Below are 21,979 nucleotides of genomic sequence, written 5' to 3' on the forward strand. Positions count from 1 at the left end.
GCCTAGTGACAGTGTAATGGCAAAGGCAAAAATACGTGGCCTGGGGCAGGATCATGAAAGGCCCCTCCAGCAGTTCAAACTTTATGGCTTATGTTCAGACTTGGCTTATGCTGCTTTGCAAACCATGCTTTATCTTTCATTTAAATAGGGGCAGTATTAGCTAGTTAGGAATTTAAGCTAAACCGGAAAATACCAGCCTTAACCTGAGATTTAAAAAAAAAAAAGTGTTCTTAAGGGTTCTTCGTAAGAAGAAGGTCTATGTGAAGGTGTGCTGTTTGAAGGCTTTGACTTGAGTTCTGGCAAGATCTTGTGGGGTGACTGAAGAAGTTACTACTCTTGCAGTCCAAAGTCAGCCTCTGGGGGACCAGTCATATGACAGATCCTCAGAACTGTAATTTCAATCCCTTTGTGTTAGCTTCATTGGTAACCACTGAGTTCAGTTTAGGCTTTTACACTGGGCTGTGATCTGCAGTGTCTGGTTAGTGCGCTCACACCCTGTATAGTGATGCTGTTACAGCTGAGGGATGACATTTAGGAAGGAGAAAGGGAGGATGTCTGGGGGCAATGACTTCTTAAATTATATCGGTGAGAATTGCTGTAATAATATGAATGGCTTCTGATTTGGGTTAACACTTCGGTCAGCCTTAATAGAGTGCAGATACTTGGCTGATATTTTGTTCTGTTGTGTCTGCAGAAGAGATACCTCTAGTTTCATACACATAATTCTTGCTTTTATGCTATGTTAAAGAGTCAATCTCCTGTCACTGATACAGATATACGAAATGATGCTCGTGCGCCATGGTTTCATGATTGTTGGACATCCTTTGAGTGGGAAGACCTGTGCGTACAAAGTGCTAGCTGGAGCCCTTGGTGATTTGTGCGCAGGTAATGTTGTTCAGCCACAAACTTCTCATTAAATGAAGTTAATTCTATGACTAATGTTTTTCCTTTGCAGAGATATGCACAGGTTGTTAATTGTCCTATATTCTGCTTTCTCATCTGGAAAGTTTCTATTCGTTGAACTGGTTTTGTGTGGTATATTTGTTTGGAAGTATTTTTGTCTGCATTTACTGGAATAGTGAAACATACTAATGTGCTTATGCTTTTATGAATTTTGTTAAGCATTGTATTTGTGCATAATACTCTTGAAAAAAATAGCTGATAGGGAGATTGTAAGTAGCTCATAAACATACAAAATCTATTCTGCTCTGCTTTTTTTTTAAGTAGCTCTCATAAACATATAAAACCTATTCTGCTCTGCTTTTTTTTTTTTTATGTGCTTTTGCACATAGGACTTTGTACTTTCCTTGTACAAGTAACGGAACTTCTTATTTATTGCTACCTATCTGCCAAATGTCTGGCAGTTTTTTTGCCTTGGGCAGCTAAAGTAGGATACTCAGGTATCTTGTTCTGTAATGAAACTAACCTATCAAATTCTCAAGCTCATCTATTTGTCTTTTTACACAGCAAAATCCATGGATGAATTTGCTGTTGAATACAAAGTTATTAATCCCAAAGCAATTACTATGGGACAGTTGTATGGCAGTTTTGATCCTGTAAGCCATGAGTGGATGGATGGTGTTCTTGCAAATGCCTTCAGGGAACAAGCATCTTCTACCACAGATGATCGGAAGTGGATTATTTTTGATGGCCCAGTGGATGCAGTTTGGATAGAGAACATGAACACTGTGCTGGATGATAATAAAAAGGTAGCCTAATTTTTGCCAGTAGCCTTGTCCTTGAATATACATACTTTATTTTAGTAGTAGCAATATTGTTACCATGGTAGTCAAAAGAGGTGTGAGACTCAGGAAAACTGATGTGCTTAAAAGCATTGCTTTTTTCCCCGATTGTATGAGTTGGTTTAGTAGATGATATTAAGCTGTTACTTCTCCCTAGAAGCCTTGTCTTGCTCCTACTTTATTGTAATGAGGTTGCTCACCGAGGCTTTTTTATTGACCCTTTTAGGAAACAAAAATACGTAAACTCAGTTCTGTAACTGAAAACGGAACTTGCTTAAATTACTTAGTGAATAAATTAACTAAAAAAAAAGCTGCAGGTCGTAACTGCTTTTCCTTGCAGAGTTTTTTAAAGATAGAGCATTGTTCTCTGTGTCTCTGCAAGCCATTAGAGTAACATGTGGAAAAGTTGAGACAAGGTCAGAAAATGTCATGTGTTACGAGAACATGAATGAGTGAATGAGGAGTGACAGTAAGTAGAATGTTCAGTGATTTTATGACAGGCATTGCTTTGACTGGATGATCAGAACTGACATGACTAGATCGTGTTTATGTGATGCTTTTCTTCTAGCTATGCTTAATGAGTGGTGAAATAATTCAGATGAATTCAAAAATGAGTTTAATCTTTGAGCCAGCAGACTTAGAGGAGGCATCTCCAGCAACTGTCAGCAGGTAATGTGAAAGCATTCAGACTTGAACTGTCCCACCTTGCACATCTATTCCTGTACCATAGTTGTTTGTTCTTCCTAGGTGTGGTATGATCTATATGGACCCGCAACAGTTAGGTTGGAAGCCACTGAAGGATTCCTACATGAATACACTGCCTCCAAACCTGCAGGAAGAACACCGAGAGCTGGTGCGAGACTTAATTTTTTTACATAGATCTAATTTAGAAGATTAAGGTGATGTTCACAGTTTGCTAACTTGAAGGCAGGCATGCAGAATCAAACTTTTTGGAGTACTGTCATGATTTGGAGGGTCCTAGATCTCCTAGAAGCTGTTGTAAATTATTTTATAGTGATGAATGTCAAATCTTGCTGCAAGGAAAGTGCATGAGAGCTGGAGATGCCATGAGTACTAGAAATGCAGTGTGGGAAATACTGGAAGGCTCAAAATGTTTGGAACTCATCCTTCTGTCTTAAGACATCTAGACTTTAGCGTGAGAAATGCTCTATGGAAGCAGCAACTTGTGTTCACTATCAGATAGTGACGGTGTGACTTTGTGATCGGCTCACACAGGTCCTTTCATGATCTTCCCTCTGCCAACTTGGAGAATTTCTGGTGCCTTATGTTTTATTGAGAGGGAATTGAGGGACAGTGGGAAATGTGGCAACTCCTGCATTGTTTTAAAGCTGTTTCCTTTTCTCCTGGCAGGTCAATGACATGTTTATGTGGCTTGTCCAGCCCTGTTTAGAATTTATTCACCTTCACTGCAAAGCCATTGTACAAACATCCTTTATTCATCTGAGTTATAGCTTGATGAAACTCTTTACTTGTCTGCTTGGTAAGTACCCTAAGCCTTATTCTTTTTATTTCAATTTTTCTTTCTTCTTCTGCTGTGTCCCATAATAAGATGCATGTTACCAGATGCAAGGAAATACCAAAGGAATTCCTTTACTGTTGAGGTCATACGACAAAGTCCTTTCTCACTGACCAGTGCTAATAATAGTGCTTTGACTAGCATACAGAGCTTTCACATTTGGATGCTGGTGTCATTACAAAACTGAACATGATCTTGTGAGCGTATGCCATGTTTTGCTTGCTGTTTGCTAGCACCCAAAGAAAAGCAAATATTTTTTCTTCTCACTTATTTTTATTTGTAAACAGTATTTTACACAGACAAGATCCTCATTCTATGTATTGGCTTTGTTCCACTGAAGACAATGCTCTAAGTTTGTCTCAGAATACTTTTGCAAAAATGCATTTTGAATTGGGATTTGTGGTTATTACTGGCATTTAACTAAAATTCAATATGTTTTAGATGAAATAAAGCAATCTAAGGAAGAGGAGAAGGAAAGCATGTCTAGTCAGCAGATCATCTTGTGGCTGCAGGGGCTTTTCCTTTTTGCTTTGGTTTGGACGGTTGGTGGGATCATTGATGCAGACAGCAGAAAGAAATTTGATGTGTTTTACCGCAACTTGCTACTGGGAATGGATGATGAAAACCCACGCCCTAAAAGTGTGAAGCTTACCAGAAACAATATCTTCCCAGAAAAAGGTGCTTCTTTGTAACTGTACTTGCCTGGCCTTTTATAAAGCAGTAAGAAAACTCAGCACTTTAAGGGAGAATGGAGTGCCTGGCAGATGTTAAGTCTGCAGCGGAGCGACCATCTGCCAAGCCTTGGGCTGCACAGTTGGGTGCTCTTTCCTGGCTCTCTTAACCAAGAGTAGCATATGCCTCATGTTGTACTCAAACAATGTAGCTGAATCTGAAATAAAATAATTTTGTGATGATAATGGCAGTGGGGGGGAGGGTATCTTGTGTACTAGAAAGCCTTTGTTATCTCACAGTGTTGAACGTCTCACAATAAAATTATTGAAGTTTATTTTTATTCTCTAATCAGTGGGTTTTCTTATGTTGTGTTTTTCAATTAACAGGGAGTGTTTATGACTTCTATTTTTACAAGCATGGCAGTGGGCAGTGGAACATGTGGACGGACTATATCACAAAAGAAGAGCAAGTTATCTCTCCAGGGGCTAAGGTTCAGATTGATATCTTTCATTATAGAAAATAATTACTTGACTAAATGATGTAGAGGTATAAATCAAGTACCTTAGCTAGCTCTGATTCTACTATATTAGGCTGTTTAATGTTTGATCTGCAACATTTCATTAATCTCTGTAGGCTCCTTTTCATGCTTATGTCTTAATTTTGGAACCATAAATATTGAAAATTCAGTGTTGCAGGTGAACATGGAGCCCTGAGGTTGACTAGTGGTTAAAAGTTTTAGTTTTCGTTCTGTCTCTGTAATAGCATCTGATATTGGGGAAATCATGGTAGGAAAAAGCCAAAGCCTGAATTTCCGTTCCTTCATTTTTGTTTTCTGTGGTTGATGATATGATATTACAGTATGACCTAATCAGAGAAAGCAAGCAAAGAGACTTACTGTTTCTTTGGGATATGGAGAGCAGTACTGAGAGTCCTGGATCCCCTCTACTTCCAAACAGGGGCACTCAGATTTTGATGGCAGCTGTGAACTCAAGGGAAGTGTAGCACAGCAGAGATCTGCAGAAAGTACCTATTCTGCAGATGAAATTTCAAGATAACATTTAAGTGATGTTTGTTGAGCTTTTCATTCCATTGTAGTTCCAACTGTCTTGTTTGTTAAGTACAAGAGAGATGTAAGATTACATGTCATTCTGCTGTCTAAAATCTTTTCTTGATAACCTAGTGTACAGCTGCTAATGCTCAGTGGAAGATGAGGAAGAGGAAAAAAAATGTCCATAGCACTGTTCCTTTCCCTTTGCACAGTAGGGGAACAAAATTAAGCCATACTTAACCCTGTAGTTCTCATTTCTGACTTTATATAGTGTCTGTGAACCATAATATAGGTAATACTAATTGTGCTATTTACTGTATAAATACTGAACAAGAGGTGGGGCCTTACTACGTACCAGAACCTTGTCATAGCCTAGGTTTTCAGAGAAAAGAATTTTGGGGAAAAAAAAAAAAGGCATTTGTGCTACAGGCTTCCTGTAGTTGCTTGCAAATATTCATGTTGATTAAGGTATTAGATGTTTGATTTTCATGTGCTATTTTACTTTCCTGTGTAACAGGTATCTGAGATGATCATTCCAACAATGGAAACAGCCAGACAAATGTTTTTTCTTAAAATATATGTGGAGCATAATGTCCCTTTGCTTTTTGTGGGTCCCACTGGCACTGGAAAATCAGCTATAACAAACAATTTTCTACTACAACTTCCAAAGCAAAAATACATCCCAAGCTTCATCAACTTCTCAGCAAGAACCTCTGCTAACCAAACCCAGGATATTATTATGTCCAAGCTGGACAGAAGAAGAAAAGGATTATTTGGACCTCCTTCGGGGAAAAAAGCTATAATATTTGTGGGTAAGAGAGTTTTTCAGGGGTTTTGTATCATTTTAATTCTGGCTTTAGGCAAAGGAAAGTGATTCGTTGAGACTAGTAATTTTGGATCGCCTCAGTGCTCTTCAGCTTTTTTCAGGCATCCAAAGAAGAATTAGCACTGCCCCCTGCTGAAAGGTTTCTACCTGTATAAGTGGTGGTTGTCTTCAGAATAGTTCATAGTGTTGCAGTGTGACAAGAAATAAAATAAAACAAAATCCCCAACCACACTAAGCTAAACCATCACCTCTAAGTATGCCTGCGAAGTATAATGTCATTTCATTCTGGTTAGTTTAATGGGAAGCAAGAATAACAAAACACAGCCTTTTTCTTCTTCTAGTTCAGTTATTTTTTTGTTTCTAGCTTTGAGAGAAAACTGTAATTCCTAAATGCTGAGGTTTTTTTATTCCATGTCTATGTTCTCCATAGATGACCTAAACATGCCTGCAAAGGAAGTTTATGGAGCCCAGCCACCTATTGAGCTTCTGAGACAATGGATTGATCATGGTCACTGGTATGACAAGAAAGATACATCCAAGATTAGTATCATAGATGTGCTGCTTGTTTCAGCTATGGGTCCACCTGGGGGAGGCAGGAATGATATTACAGGTAGGAAATATATTACTGTAGTTATCTAACTGACTGAAGTTAAGAGGCAGGCTCAGTTTTGCTGATGACAAATTCTACATTTATCTATTACTTGTAAACCTACAGATACATTCACTGGCTGGGTCATTCCAAATAGAGGTCTGTCTGCTCAAACTCAAATCTGTACCTTTTCCAGGGGGAGTTTAATCAACATTAGAAACAATGTTTTTAATGTTGATTAAACTATGAATGATGAAAATAATTCTAAAATTAGAGAATTGGACACTTTTTCCATTTTCTGTTCTTTGGAAAAGGGAGGGAATACATCTTGCCAAGTCTTTCTGGCAGTTCTCTTCTGAAATTGTATCTCCTGTTGCTAACATAGGCTGCCTACATTTACTTCCAAGCATGTTGCTTGCAAGTCCCCAATTCCTGTCATATCACCATAAGGGAGGTTATATTTTCTAATGAAAAAGTTATGTCAGTAAAAGCCCTAGTGTAGCTACAGCTGCACCATTATAAGGCACTTTATGCTACTTCGCTTCATATAAATACTCTAATACAGGTATAACTGTATGTACTCTGAGGAGGCTTTATTAAAATAACTATTCTGATACAGCTAGATTTGTAAGATTTACTAGTGTATAGACTGAATTTTTTTAGATGAAAGCCAGTAACAAAATACCTGATTTTGTAGAGTTTTACTGTGTCATATCACATCAACAGGGCTAATGTGAGCTGAAATTTAAATTTGGGTAATAGTGGCCTTGTTGTAATGGAGATTCATGTTTTTCATATTAAAAACAGTTATTCTAAGTGAAATACTGATATAAAATATAAACCAGTTTATATTTCTTTTGCATCACTGCTGGGGCAGAAATGTGCCAGAAACAAAATCATGGAGCTAGGGCCAGATTCAAATGTTGAGTGACAGTCAGTCCTAGAATATGCTAGCTGAAAGGTGGAAAAATGTTTGGACATTCCTAAATCTTTCTGCATCTTTTTGTGTGTGTTACAGGACGCTTCACACGGCACTTGAATGTTGTATCTATATGTTCTTTTGATGATGACATATTAACCAATATTTTTACTGCAGTTACTGATTGGCACTTCAGCAAAGGCTTTGAGCCTTTGTTTCTAAGGTAATGTGATATATTTCCTGTAACACCTTTGTCATCTTTTCTCCTGCGTTTTATCTGCAGAAGCTAAAATTGTATCTCTTTTCCTTCTTAAGGCTGGGTAAGATGATGGTCCAAGCGACAATGGTGATTTATAAAATGGCAGTTGATAATTTTCTCCCAACTCCTTCAAAATCCCACTATGTCTTCAATCTACGGGATTTTTCCAGGGTTATTAAAGGTGTGCTGCTCTGTCCACACACTCATTTGCAAGTAAGTTGTAGTTTAATTATGTTGCTGTAAGAAAGAGCAATGGAAAAAGTAAATTATTTTTATAGTATCAGTAAGTAAACATCTCAAAATACATGAACTGTGATTTCAATAGATTTATAAGGTTTAAAATCAGGATAGTCCCTGAATAACTTGCTATATATTTTCTGTCTGTCTCTGAAGGAGACAGCTGTCATTTTTGTTAATATTCTTTACATGTATTACAGTTGGGCCCAGAGGTCCAGGGCCCACCTGTTAAGCCCTGTACATGAAGTCAGACAGTCCCTTCTCTTGAACTTGCAAACTAAATATACAAAAGAAACAAATGTGGGAAAAGACTCCATATCTCTCTCTTACAAATGGCAAGCTCATCAGTGAACAAGATGAACAAGATTAGTCCCGAGTGTGCCTGTTGTCACAAACTACGGATGAATACCGATAGATGTATATGATTTTCATCCTTCTACTTTTTTCATCCATTTTCAGTAAAAAGTCAGGTTAAAGGAGTATTAAAAGTTTTGTTTCTGTTGGGGGAATTTTTTTGGTGCAGAAACAGAACAAAACAGCTACAAGCTATTCAGGGGAAATCTTAGCCAGCAACAGTTTTGGGCAAGGCTTGGGTTAGAGCCCGTGAGCCATATCTTTGAAAGATTTATTCTTCACTTTGTGTTGGAAGGGAGGGGAGATTTGATACAGTAGAGAAAAATGCTTTGACGTAAGAGTCCCAGTTTTTATTGGCAGGAAGGACAAGATGGTAACTAGGTGAGGAAGCCGGTTAAGTTAGCAGATGCTGAGCCATGTGCTGAATGGCTTGGAATTGAAAGATTCCCACTGAGTTTAGTACAAGAGATAGCAGGGTCCAGATGGACATTTCTATCCTTTTGTTTTTAAACAAATCCTGCCTGTGCTATATTTACCCTTTTTCTTGTATTTACATTCAGGATGGAGATAAACTGATCAGACTTTGGATTCATGAGGTTTACCGAGTTTTCTATGATCGCTTAGTTGATGAGGAGGACAGGAATTTATTCTTTCAGATGGTACAAGAGACAACATCAAATAGCTTCAAGCAGAGCTTTAATAAGGTATTTTCGGGTAATGTGCTGGGACCAAGAATGAGACTGATGCATTTTCAGAAATACTTAGACAGTGATATTACATTAGTATTGGACACATTTTGAATTATTTCAATCAGTGCATTCAAAAAGTATGGATGGTTTTCTATTCAGTATTGAGTATTATACATATTCTTAGTCAAGTTAATACAAATTACTTCATATCAGAATGATTCATAACTTCAAAAGGATTCTGTGTTGGTACAGAGGACTATCTGGAATAAATGTCTTGCACAGGATTTATCTGGGCTTTTGCTTAAGTTAATATTTGGATGAGCCAATGGGAGTAGTGGGTACTTTTCTGAGAAGGCTTTTGGGAACTTGTCCCATACTTGACAGCAAAATCTCTCTGTGAAGTATGTATATGTGGAAACTTGCATGTCACTCTACACCATTTAGGTGTTTTTTTGTGGGTTTTTTTCCCAGACTAAGGTAATAAGTAGAATAGCTGGAAAACAGTGTTTCCCACAGGATTATTATTATGTAGATAAGAATGATTATGACTTTAAGGAAAATAATTCTCTTAATAGTTTGAATTATCTGTTGATTCTTGTCTTTTCTCTAGCTACTGAGTCATCTGTCACCTACTGGAGAAATCTCTGATGATAATATTCGCAGCCTGTTCTTTGGAGACTATTTGAAGCCAGACAGTACTGTAAAAGTATATGATGAAATCACAGACTTAAAGCAACTGACAACTGTGATGGAATACTACCTTGAGGAATACAACGATATCAGCAAAGCACCCATGTCCTTAGTCATGTTCAAGTTTGCTATTGAGCATATCTCAAGGATATGCAGAGTATTGAAGCAGGATAATGGACATCTGTTGCTGGTGGGGGTTGGTGGGAGTGGTAGACAAAGTGCTACCAAGCTAGCCACCTACATGAATACCTTTGAACTCTCTCAAATTGAAATTACAAAGTCCTATGGAATCAATGAATGGAAAGAAGATGTTAAACGAGTCATGCTGAAAGCAGGTGTTGGTAACAAGAATGTGTCCTTTTTGTTCTGTGATAATCAAATAAAGGATGAAGCATTTGTAGAAGATATCAACATGCTTTTAAATACTGGTGATGTGCCTAATATCTTTGCAACAGATGAGAAAGCTGCAGTTGTTGAGAAAATGCAAAGTGCAGCAAGGATGGAGAACAGGAAAATTGAAGCCACTCCCCTTGCTATGTACAATTTCTTTATTGAAAGGGTGAAGAAAAATTTGCATATTGTCTTAGGTCTGTATACAATGTGTTATTTCTTGGAATGTTTTTTCTTAGTTTTTTCTGCTTCCTAACTGCAAACAAATTTAGGTAACAGTCATGATTTTTTCTTTTCTAGCCATGAGTCCTATTGGAGATGCATTTCGGAATCGATTACGGATGTTCCCTTCACTGATAAACTGCTGCACCATTGATTGGTTCCAAACCTGGCCTACTGATGCTTTGGAAATGGTTGCTAACAAATTTTTAGAGGATGTTGAACTCGAAGATGACATTAGAAAAGAGTATGAGTTTATCTGTCAAGAAACATATGAAGCAAATGTTTGTTCCCCTCCCCCTCACAGTCCCAACATACGTGATCAGGAAACTGTCCTTATAAATTGACAAAGCTAAGCCAACTGTGTGATTTCAGTGCAAGTCAAAAGATACCTAGATATATGTATCTGATGTTTCTGAGTATCAGGCCACTCTTCAAAAGGAGTCTAAAGTATTTATTATAATGGGGAAAAAAACAATTCTGCCTTCACTAACACTAATATAATTTCCTGACCTTAGAGTAATTTCCTCATAATTAACAGAAAGACAGATTGTATTTTCATAGTAATGTGCAAAAATTTTCTCTAGGGTTGTGTCAATGTGCAAATATTTCCAAGAAAGTGTGAGAGAGCTCTCTATCAGCTATTACACTATACTGCGAAGACACAACTATGTGACACCAACTTCATACCTAGAATTGATTCTTACCTTTAAGACTCTGCTGAATAGCAAAAGGCAAGAAGTTGACATGATGAGAACTCGTTATCTTATGGGACTTCAAAAACTTGACTTTGCATCTTCACAAGTAAGTTTCAGATTGAAATACTGAATGTGTCATGCATACTTTAGTATGGTGTCTGTATAAGCTGATTAAAACTTATAGAAACAAAACTTACTAAATTCCCTCTGCACTATATTCATGATGCTATTGATAATTTTCTATAGAAAGCCAGCAGGAAAAGTTAGATTACTGCTTAGTCATTTTAAGAAATTGTGGTATGTAAGTTTGGATTACAGCACTTAATAGAAAGCTAAATGAAATTGATGGTACTCATTAAATGTTGAAGGAATAAACCTTACAAATGTCATTATTTTCTCAAAACTTTACATGGAGAATCGATGCCTCAGCATCCTAGTACCTATTACCCTTTTCAAAATATGGGAGAAGTTGAAGAATATTCTAAAAAAACAATGATAAATGTTTATTCCTGAGCAGATTCCCGGTAGGAAATTGATCAGGTTCCAGGTAAATAACCCCCTTTTTCAACCCATGCGATCCAGGGATTGATCTTTCCAAGATGCAAAGTAAAGGGGCTTCCAGATACTTGCTGGATGAAGAACATACAGTTTGCATCTGTTGCTGTCACTAATTCTGTGTTTTTTCCAAGTTGGTTTTGGATTTTGTTTTCCACCTGTGCAATAAAGGATTATTTGGGGTTCCATAAACTGAAACTGACTGTGAGGAAAAAAATAAGATTAATCAATTTATTTCTCATTATTGAAATTAAGTGGATCATAAAAAAGCAAACGTATTGCATGGATGATAAAAAAAATCCTTTTAAAAAAATCTATTCAGTTAAATAAAACAGCTTTTAGTAAAAATAGGCTAGAGAACTATTTTAATAATTATTTAGATCAAATGTCCCTGTTTAGATTGTATTAATATAGTGTCTTCTGATCTTTCTTCCTAAGACATCAAGATGTGAAATGCATGCAATGTTTACACAAACAACTTCTTGGTGTCTGTTACGTTCATCAGGTTGCAGAGATGCAGAAGGAACTGACTGCCCTTCAGCCTGAACTGATTCGAACTTCTGCAGAAACAGAAAAAATGATGATTCAGATTGAAAAGGAAACAACTGAAGTAGATGCAAAGAAGGAACTAGTGTCAGCAGATGAAAAAGAGGCTAATGAAGCAGCAGCTGTTGCTAAAGCTATTAAGGTAGTGTACAAGGACTTGAGCCTGGAGCCTCATGGATTCCAAGTCTTTCCAAGTAAATGGGAGTTGTGATGATGTGTTAATGGTATGGTCCAAGCTCTTAAAGTAACAAAGTTGCAAGAGATGATGAATGAGATGTTCCTAATGTAAACAAGGTAAATTTTTGCTGTTTAGAGTATGACTGTATCTCACAGTACTGCATAGCTTCCCTTTCTAGTTCACATCCCAAAAGCTGTATAGCTCTTATTTCTGTACTAATATATTCTCCTTCTCAACAGGTTGAGTAATGAGGTTATACTATTTCCAGGCCCAAAGACAGTTTGTTTAGAGTTAGCTGAGGTAATTTGGCATAGCTCTGCATGGAACCCCATTAGGCATAACCTAAGAGATACTGCCATAGCCAGACATCTGTAGCATGAATTTGCCTTGGGAAGCTGCAGGATTCCTCAATTTTTATTTTTTTTTTTTTTCCGTAACTAGTTGGAAATGTCAGTGATAGATAAGATAGGTAATTGCTGAGATCTGAGTACATGATAAAGAATTTAAGCTACACGGCATTTATTTTTACCTGATCAGCACTGTAAGATTTAACTAAGAACAACTGTATCTAACCTGTATTTTAATTCTCCTTGTCAGACCAGAGAGACTTTGATCTTGAAATCTTGTCTAGCTTTTTCAGCTATCAGTTCAGCTTATGGAAGTTACTAATTTCTCTACAAATCTTGCCTCTTTAAACTGTGCAGACAAATTGTGAAAGAAGTTTTGTCTCCAAGAAACACAGTGTTGTGAAGTGTCTTTTTAGTAGGTACTTAGAAGCAGAGAAGGTTCTCTGAGGCTGTGCTAGAGTGGGGTAGTCAGGTTGCAGACCTGGTGTTGTATGAAGGTTTACAGACCTCTGCCCAATGTCTTAACAGGATGAATGTGAAGGAGACCTTACTGAGGCCATGCCAGCTTTGGAGGCAGCACTTGCAGCTCTTGATACCCTGAATCCTTCAGACATCTCTCTTGTGAAATCCATGCAGAATCCACCTGGTCCTGTTAAGCTTGTCATGGAGAGTATCTGTGTCATGAAGGGAACTAAACCGGAGAGAAAGCCTGATCCAAGTGGCAGTGGTAATGATGCGGTATTTGTTATCCCTGCCCTAGGAATGCTTGGGGTACTGCTGTGTTGTACTTAGTGAAGTGCTTTTGGCATGACTGCAGCCATGTGCACTAAAAGTGCATTTTGCTAGCAATGACTTTTAACTACACTGAATAGCTACAAGCCTCTTTTACCATTTTAACATGTTGCACTTGCTTGACACTGTTGTACAAGCTTTGTAAACATGATCCCAGCCACCAGCACAAAGTCATCTCTTCAACTTCCTTTGACCCACTCTTGAGATTTGCATTGCCTTGAGGAACTCTGGGAGCTGGAGGTGCACCATTCACGTGTATTTTCTCCTCTAATCCCTGCTACCAAACTCTACCCAGTTATACTGGGAGATAGAATTCTAGCTATACCCCTGACATAAGTGATTAACAAGCTGTTCCTGTGTGGGTTATGTTGTTATGGTGGGATTGCACAGGACTTGAGAGGTAGGAAAGGAAAGAGACCTTTTTCTTTCACTTTTCTTCTACCTCATACCCCCACAGTTCAACCCTTCATAACTGAAAATAAGAATTCTATAAATGTCTTTCATCCAAAACTGTCTTACCCAGATTAGGAAGGAATGCTTTCACATAGTTACTGATTTATCTAATAAACTATGCTAAGAAAGATTACTATATAGCAATTTGTTTCCCTTTTTTTGCTTGGTTGATTTAGAATTAATATGTAATTAATAAATATAATATAGGTTAGTCATGCTGAAGTTCCTGTCTGAATTTCTTTAGGTAATGGCTTTCCCAAACTAGTTAACAGTGGTTGCATAGTAAAATTCTGTTGCAACATCATTGATGTTAATTCTTCATATTATGTTTCAAGTATTTTTTTCAGTTCGAACATGCATATTTTAAGTCTGATTTTAGTATTACTTGCAATATAGGTAAAATGCTAGAAGACTACTGGGGGCCATCTAGAAAAATTCTTGGAGATCTGAAATTCCTTGAGAGCTTGAAGATGTATGACAAGGATAATATTCCTCCTGCTATAATGAAGAGAATTAGAGAGAGGTTTATTGATCACCCAGATTTTCAGCCAGCTGTCATAAAAAATGTCTCATCGGCCTGTGAAGGACTATGCAAGTGGGTGCGAGCCATGGAGGTATATGACCGTGTTGCAAAAGTGGTTGCCCCAAAGCGTGAACGTTTGAGAGCTGCAGAAGCATTATTGGACGTTCAAATGCAGAAGCTAAAAACAAAACAAGCAGAACTTAAGGAGGTAGTTGATCGCCTCCAAGCTTTGAATGATGAGTTCAACAGCATGAATGACCGGAAGAGAGAATTAGAAAATAATATTGAACTCTGTTCACAAAAGCTTGTGAGAGCTGAACAGCTAATTAGTGGTCTTGGTGGAGAGAAAGATAGGTGGACAGAAGCTGCAAGATTATTAGGAATCCGGTACGTAGACCTTATAGGAGATGTGTTGTTATCATCAGGAACTGTGGCTTATTTGGGAGCCTTTACTGTAGATTACCGCCTAAAATGTCAAAAGCAATGGCAGGTCCTGTGCAATGAAAAGAACATACCGTGCTCCAGTGATTTTAGCTTAAGTAATACATTAGGGGATCCAGTCAAAATCCGTGCATGGCAGATTGCTGGATTGCCAATTGATTCTTTTTCCATTGACAATGGCATAATTGTTTCTAACTCAAGAAAATGGGCTTTAATGATAGATCCTCAAAGGCAAGCTAACAAGTGGGTAAGAAATATGGAGAAAACTAACAGGCTGTCAGTTATCAAATTGTCTGACACACATTATGTGAGGACATTAGAAAATGCCATTCAGCTTGGAACACCAGTCTTGCTAGAAAATATTGGTGAAGAACTAGATGCTTTCATAGAACCCATTTTATTAAAGCTAACATTCAAACAACAAGGAGTAGAATACATGAAATTAGGGGAAAACATAATTGAATATTCAAGAGATTTCAGGTTTTACATAACAACCCGCTTAAGAAATCCTCATTATCTTCCTGAAGTGGCTGTGAAAGTTTGTCTACTCAACTTCATGATTACACCTTTGGGTCTTCAGGACCAACTTCTTGGAATTGTAGCTGCAGAGGAAAAGCCTGAGCTAGAAGAAAAGAAAAATAAACTGATAATAGAAAGTGCAGCCAACAAGAAACAACTAAAGGAAATAGAAGATAAAATCCTGGAGATCCTTTCCAGTTCAGAAGGAAACATCTTAGAAGATGAAACAGCAATTAATATTTTGTCTTCATCCAAAGAGTTATCTGAAGACATCTCTGAAAAGCAAAAAATTGCCTCTGTAACTGAGATGCAAATAGATTCTACTCGAATGGGGTATAAGCCAGTTGCTATTCATTCAGCTGTTGTCTTCTTCTGCATCTCTGATCTGGCAAACATTGAACCTATGTACCAGTATTCATTGATTTGGTTCATTAACTTGTATGTTCAATCTATTGCTAAAAGCAAGAAGAGTGAAGATCTAGAAGAGAGAATTAAAAATATAACTGAGCATTTCACAATAAGCATCTATAATAATGTCTGTCGTTCACTGTTTGAAAAGGATAAGCTGTTATTCTCCTTCCTTCTGACAGTAGGCATTATGAAGGGAAAAGACCAAATAGATGATGAGGTTTGGCGTTTCCTACTGACAGGAGGTGTTGCAATTGATAATCCTCACCCCAATCCAGCTTCAGATTGGCTATCTGACAAATCGTGGGCTGAGCTTGTACGTGCATCTAGTCTGACAAACCTCCATGGACTAATGGAACACGTAAGAGAGAATTTTTCAAAGTGGAAACTAATATATGACTCTGTCAGACCCCATGAAGAAGCCTTCCCAGATCCATGGAGCACACTGGTGGGGTTAGATCGCATGGTTATTCTCAGATGTTTGAGACCTGACAAAATTATTCCGGCAGTGCAGGAGTTCATTGTGGAAAATATGGGAAGAACATTTATTGAACCACCTACTTTTGATCTTGGAAGAAGTTACAGTGATTCAAATTGTTGTGCCCCTTTGATTTTTGTATTATCACCAGGTGCTGATCCTATGGCAGGTGAGATTGGTATTAAAAAATCTTTTTTTATCTGGTTAAATGTCACTGAGTGTGACTAAAATGATAATAGTGTAGGCCCCTCCATTTGATCTTTAAAGTGTCTTTAGAGTACAATACAGCAATGATGGAATATCAAACATTTGCATCTGCCCATATATATACAATGATAGTAAAATTGCTAGAGGGTGGAGTGAATGTAGTGGTGATGAAATGTCTAGGTCTCTGAGCAGCAATTTAGGGATCTAACAGCTTGTAATATCCAGACCAGTTTATAATTTATGCTTGCATTACAATTCTTTCAGTGGGTGTTTGGGACTTGCCCCAGTCTTTGTTACAACCCCTCCTCCGGAAAGTTTCCTCCCTCTCAGTTACTAATTAAATGGTGTATATGACCACACTTAGAAACACATCTGTTAAATGCCCTTTAAAAAATAACCACCCAGATTATTTTTAAACCTGGTTTTCTGCCAAAGAATTGTAATATGGAGCCATACCACAAGGATGTATTTCCAGGAGGTACTGGTTTTGATGGCAAAGCTGGAGGGTTGTTTTTAACCAGATCTAAAGATCCAATTTACAGCTCAACCCCCATGAACAATTGTACCCATGCAACAGAGAGAGTAGAGTGCTGTAGTACAGGCTGGAACTGAGCACTTGGGGCTAAAGGAGAGGACAGGCATTTAACCTGGCTAGTGGTTTGTGGGTTTGTTTTGGTTTTTTTTTTTTAAAGTATTACTTTATACACCTAAATTTTAGCATATGCCTCAGAGAAACAGTGACTGATACAGCATTCGATACTACTTCTGGGTTGTTGAGGTGGGGTGGTTTTTGGGTTTTTTTTTCAATTGAGTAAAATATTTGTTGACTTTTTCCCCTTTAATTACTTTTTACATTGTAAAAAAGATGAATATAACATAGATCTACTTTCTGATAGACTTTGTCTTTGTTTGCATGTGTGAAACTTGCCATCATAGGTTTGCTAAAATTTGCTGATGATGTTGGCATGGGAGGCGCAAGCATTCAAACTATTTCACTTGGACAGGGCCAGGGCCCAATAGCAGCAAAAATGATTTATCAGGCTATTACTGATGGAACCTGGGTAGTGTTACAAAACTGCCACCTTGCAACTAGCTGGATGCCTGCTTTGGAAAAAATCTGTGAGGAAGTTATAGTGCCTGAGAATACCAATGATAAGTTCAGGTAGGAGTTTTAATATTTTGCTCTTTTTGATGGGAGTATTTCTTGTTTGCTGAAGACACTAGTAAAAAGAAATGAAATGAAATGTCTTTTGTGTGAACAACTAAGTATAACATTCATACCATTTATGTGCAGTGGTAAAATAAAGATACCTAATTAGGATGTCATCTTTTCTACCTGTCCAATATAATCTACTTATACCTCCATTTCTTATACCTCCATTTTAGAACAAATTTAGATGTTATCATTGTAGTTAAGCACGTAATAAAACTTAGTCTTCTGCAGATCAACATTGAGGATTTGTCAATCTTGATGATTGTTTGATGATGTGCTTTTAAAAATTCTTTTCAGGTTGTGGTTAACTAGTTATCCATCAGAAAAGTTTCCTGTTAGTATCCTCCAGAATGGGATCAAAATGACGAATGAGCCTCCAAAAGGAGTTAGAGCGAACATTCTTCGATCATATCTTAATGACCCCATCTCTGACCCTGTGTTCTTTAGCAGTTGCCAAAAGCCAGAAGTGTGGCAAAAACTGCTGTTTGGCCTTTGCTTCTTTCATGCTATTGTGCAGGAAAGGAGAAACTTTGGCGCACTGGGTAAGGCTGAGATTATTTTGCAGGCTGTTTCAAAAAGATTAGTAGTTTTGAAATGCATTATTGGAGCCTCTCTGTAAAAAGGCAGTATTATTGTTAGCCATATTACAAGAGTGCACAGAACACAATAAAGTTTAAAAGTTGTTATTTACAGGGATTTGTATTTAGGAAAAGCTACTCTTGAAGTTACTAAAAGTATTACTCTGGGGGAGAACTAGAAAGTACCAGTTTTACAAGTAAATATACAGTAGTTACATTAAATTACAGCTTGCTAAATTATTAATTTATTCTTACAGTAATTTATCCATCAAGTCTAGTTCCATTTTAAATTTTCATGATTAAAGATGTCTTCTTCAATTCTGCTTTTATTTTTTACGTGTATACTTTGTTTTAGCAAAGCTAATGCATGTGTTTACCTGGTGTGAAATGGAAATTTATGTAGCTGCAGTGTGTTGTTCATAACACAGCAATGAAAAGATATGTATCAGTAAGATTTGTGGTTGAGCTTTTTCTAGAATCTTAAAATATTTTTTTCTAAATATATGTATATATATAAAAAAAAATGTATATAGAAATCTGAAGTTTTTCATAAAACACAGAAATGTATGGAATTACAGTTTCCATTTTTATAACTATGTAGAGCTTAAACTCTCCATTGGTGTACGTGAAGCCTTCCATTCCAACCGAGTATGCCTTTCTCATAACAGTAACTGTTATGAAATGTTGTACTTTCACTGAAAGCCATTCTCCTTATTTTAATAGGCAGCTGCTTGAATAAACACTAGAATGTCAGAATGAAGATACTAATTTATTGCTTTGAAGTAAAAATATAATTTTTGTAGGTGACAAAGAGGTCATTTTCAAAAGTGATGGCTACTGCTTAATGTGACCAGCTGTCTGGGGGAAGAAGGATAGTTGCAGCAATAACCCTAGTTTTTGGTTTGTGCTAGGGGTGTAGGTTTTCTGAAGGATTCTCTCATTTGAAGCGTTCTCCTGGTTGTTTTTTATTGTATCATTACTCTGAATGTCATACACAAACAGCATTAATAGATGGGCAGATTGATTAAAAATTAAAATTAATCAGTGAATTAAAACTCCTGTTCTCATCATCTCCAGATAGCAACAGATTAGCTGAAAGTACTGAGCAGGTCTGTGTTCTGCTTCAGGTAAAACATCATTTTTCAGGAGTGTGTGATGCCAAAATGCCTGTGCTTATGTTTTAATTATATGGAATGATGGTAATAGTGCCTTAGGATACAATATTGTTACGGAGTCATATGCTCCCTTGTGCAATAAACAGCCTGGTAAATTCTGGAGCTTCTAGGTACTGTCTGGCAGCTGTTATCTTCAGCTGCGTAGTAGCAGTATAGTACCAATACCATCATTTCCTGAGCATGGGTAGATCTGTACAGCACACCATTGCCCTGTATATCTTTTCTGAATCGAACAGGTTGGAATATTCCATATGAGTTCAACGAATCTGACCTCAGAATCAGTATGCGACAGATCCAGATGTTTCTGAATGAATATGAAGAAATCCCATTTGAAGCTCTGACATATCTAACAGGTACAGGCATTGCACCCTCTAATGTGTTGACTTTGCTAGGCACTTTCAGCTGGTACAGTGATAAACTGATGAGTTCTTGACAAATCGAGTGGATTCCATCAAGTTTACTTTCTTGGCCTTCCACATACAGACAAGTTGGATCCCAAACCCTCAGATGTCGTTGCTGTCTTGGCTCACATATAGCTAGAATTACTAGTGGTCCAGCAAACCTCCTAGTCTTTGCTTCATATATGTCAAATAAAAACATCAATGGCCTGTGTTTCACCTTAGCTGATCAATATGATCCTGACACAGTAAGCATTTGGCAGTTTACCAGAGGGTGTGATAATGCTCATCAGTTTAAAGCAGGAGGTGTTGACCTGTGTAAATAACCTGGTTGCTGTGGCTATTCAGTTCTCTTTCTCAGATAGCTGTTTCTTGGAACCTCCTTTGTCAACCTTATAAAGATAATTCCTGATTTTTGCTAATATTATGATTAGCTTTTTGAAAAAGAATTTCGGGAGTTAGGATGAAAGTAATCACTGTGAGCTTTTAGCTGTTTTCTGTACTTTATGTCAGTGTAAATCTCCCCTCATTGCTTGCCCATTACTTAAATCTCTCCAGCCCCTTCTGCACAGGGGTATTGCATATTGGTGATCTCTTTTCTTCTACTGTATACATACATAATCAGGTTAAGTTTGCATGAAAGGAACAAGACAAGGATCAGCTATATAGCACTGTTCAGATTTTGACAGTTGTAAAATTTCTTACTAATGAGAATTTCAAGCAGAAGAGCTGTCATTTAAAACATGAGATTATTTACTGTGGCATGAGTAGCAGTTTTGCAGACCAACTCATAGTGTTCCTTAAACCTTTCATCATCAAGGCACACAAATTTGGCCCATAGTTCCAAAAATGTTTTAAGTGCCTAATTTCCATTGCATCAATTGAAGTGTAGGGCCTAAAAACTTCTGAAGATCTGGAGCTTCAGAACTTCAGCTTACTGGAGCTATACATTATTGCAAAACAATTTTTATTTGTTCATTAACTTTCAATTTTTCATCCTGGTTTTCTTTGTCCTTTCCCAGGGGAATGTAACTATGGAGGTAGAGTAACAGATGATAAAGACAGGCGTCTTCTCCTGTCCCTTCTTTCCATAGTCTATAGCAAGGATATAGAGCAGGACAAGTACATGCTTGCACCTGGAGATGACTACTACATACCACCACATGGTCCGTATGAGGTAAGAAGATAATGTGTAAATTCTCTCCGAGTTATTGGGAAAAACGTTATCTACACTGTACTTTGATATGCGGAATAAAACAAATAGAAAATAAAAAATGTAAGATCACAAAGCCATGCCAGAATATATCTTATGTATGAAAAATGAATCTGGTACTTAATATCTAACACACCCCAATGGAGATGTAGTGATCATCCAATATTCTGATGTTTGTTGATGCAAAGGGCCACCCCTGTGCAAGTTTCCAGTACAGTTCTAGAAAGCCAATAGGAGTCAGGCTTCAGGAATTTACACGGTACTTCTGCACCCTCTTGCAACCGTTTTTGCCTTGAAAGCAATGGTCAGGATGAAGAGGTAGAATAGCAGGTATATACTCAGTTTTCATCCCCTTTTTCCCTTCTACCAGCTGCATAGAGATAATGGATGTGCTGAAATCCCACCTATTTGTGTAGCCTGCAGTTGTAGGGGTGACACATACAGCATCCCACCCTTTTCTGTGACTCCTACCAGTGTTCCTTGTGTATTTCTAATGTACATTCCTTTCTCTTGCTACTTACGTGAGGGTGGTAAGAATAACAACTCAGTGAGTCTTCGAACCATTCAAAACTTTTATATTTATCTCTGTGGACCAGGTCAATTCCTGGATGCATTTAACTGGGAACTTATGTGTTTGATTGTAAATGGGAATGTTCTGTCCAAGTTGGTTTTACTGATCATTTATGAATATATCATTGCATGATTTCCGGTCTCTACATGTTTCTTTTAGTCTTACATTGAATACCTACGAAGTTTACCAATTACAACACACCCTGAAGTGTTTGGACTTCATGAAAACGCAGACATCACCAAGGATAACCAGGAGACTAACCAGCTTTTCAGTGGAGTGCTGCTGACTTTACCTAGAGAAGCAGGGGGAGGTGGGAAGTCCCCTCAGGTAACTGGGGAAGAAAGATCACCTTGCACTCTGGAAAGCTGCCCTTTCCTGTCATGCCCTAGGTGTTAGAGTAATCCAAAACTTCTCATCACATGACTGTGGCGTTGGGAGTAGATGTGAATGTCCCTGTAGAGAAGCAGGCAGCTTTCGCATAGAAGAACCTTTAAAGATGGAAGATACCCTAATGA

The 21,979-nt window shown here is 37.6% G+C and overlaps 1 protein-coding gene across 1 annotated transcript in view; it reads left to right on the forward strand.

Annotated features, from left to right (window-relative positions):
* DNAH3 (dynein axonemal heavy chain 3) overlaps nt 1-21,979 on the forward strand; it is a 63,800-nt gene that overhangs the window by 37,119 nt on the left and 4,702 nt on the right. Inside the window, exons 35-57 of the mRNA XM_075719203.1 lie at nt 774-885; nt 1,468-1,709; nt 2,311-2,411; nt 2,490-2,595; nt 3,114-3,243; nt 3,721-3,957; nt 4,338-4,441; nt 5,517-5,811; nt 6,256-6,435; nt 7,433-7,556; nt 7,649-7,805; nt 8,744-8,887; nt 9,483-10,149; nt 10,253-10,418; nt 10,759-10,975; nt 11,930-12,112; nt 13,024-13,222; nt 14,137-16,278; nt 17,253-17,478; nt 17,827-18,071; nt 19,519-19,635; nt 20,703-20,857; nt 21,624-21,791. Coding sequence (XP_075575318.1) covers nt 774-885; nt 1,468-1,709; nt 2,311-2,411; nt 2,490-2,595; nt 3,114-3,243; nt 3,721-3,957; nt 4,338-4,441; nt 5,517-5,811; nt 6,256-6,435; nt 7,433-7,556; nt 7,649-7,805; nt 8,744-8,887; nt 9,483-10,149; nt 10,253-10,418; nt 10,759-10,975; nt 11,930-12,112; nt 13,024-13,222; nt 14,137-16,278; nt 17,253-17,478; nt 17,827-18,071; nt 19,519-19,635; nt 20,703-20,857; nt 21,624-21,791 — 6,417 coding nt within the window. The remainder of the gene's footprint in view (nt 1-773; nt 886-1,467; nt 1,710-2,310; nt 2,412-2,489; nt 2,596-3,113; nt 3,244-3,720; nt 3,958-4,337; nt 4,442-5,516; nt 5,812-6,255; nt 6,436-7,432; nt 7,557-7,648; nt 7,806-8,743; nt 8,888-9,482; nt 10,150-10,252; nt 10,419-10,758; nt 10,976-11,929; nt 12,113-13,023; nt 13,223-14,136; nt 16,279-17,252; nt 17,479-17,826; nt 18,072-19,518; nt 19,636-20,702; nt 20,858-21,623; nt 21,792-21,979) is intronic.

Source organism: Pelecanus crispus, chromosome 11, assembly GCF_030463565.1.
Source record: "Pelecanus crispus isolate bPelCri1 chromosome 11, bPelCri1.pri, whole genome shotgun sequence".
Lineage (NCBI taxonomy): Eukaryota > Metazoa > Chordata > Aves > Pelecaniformes > Pelecanidae > Pelecanus > Pelecanus crispus.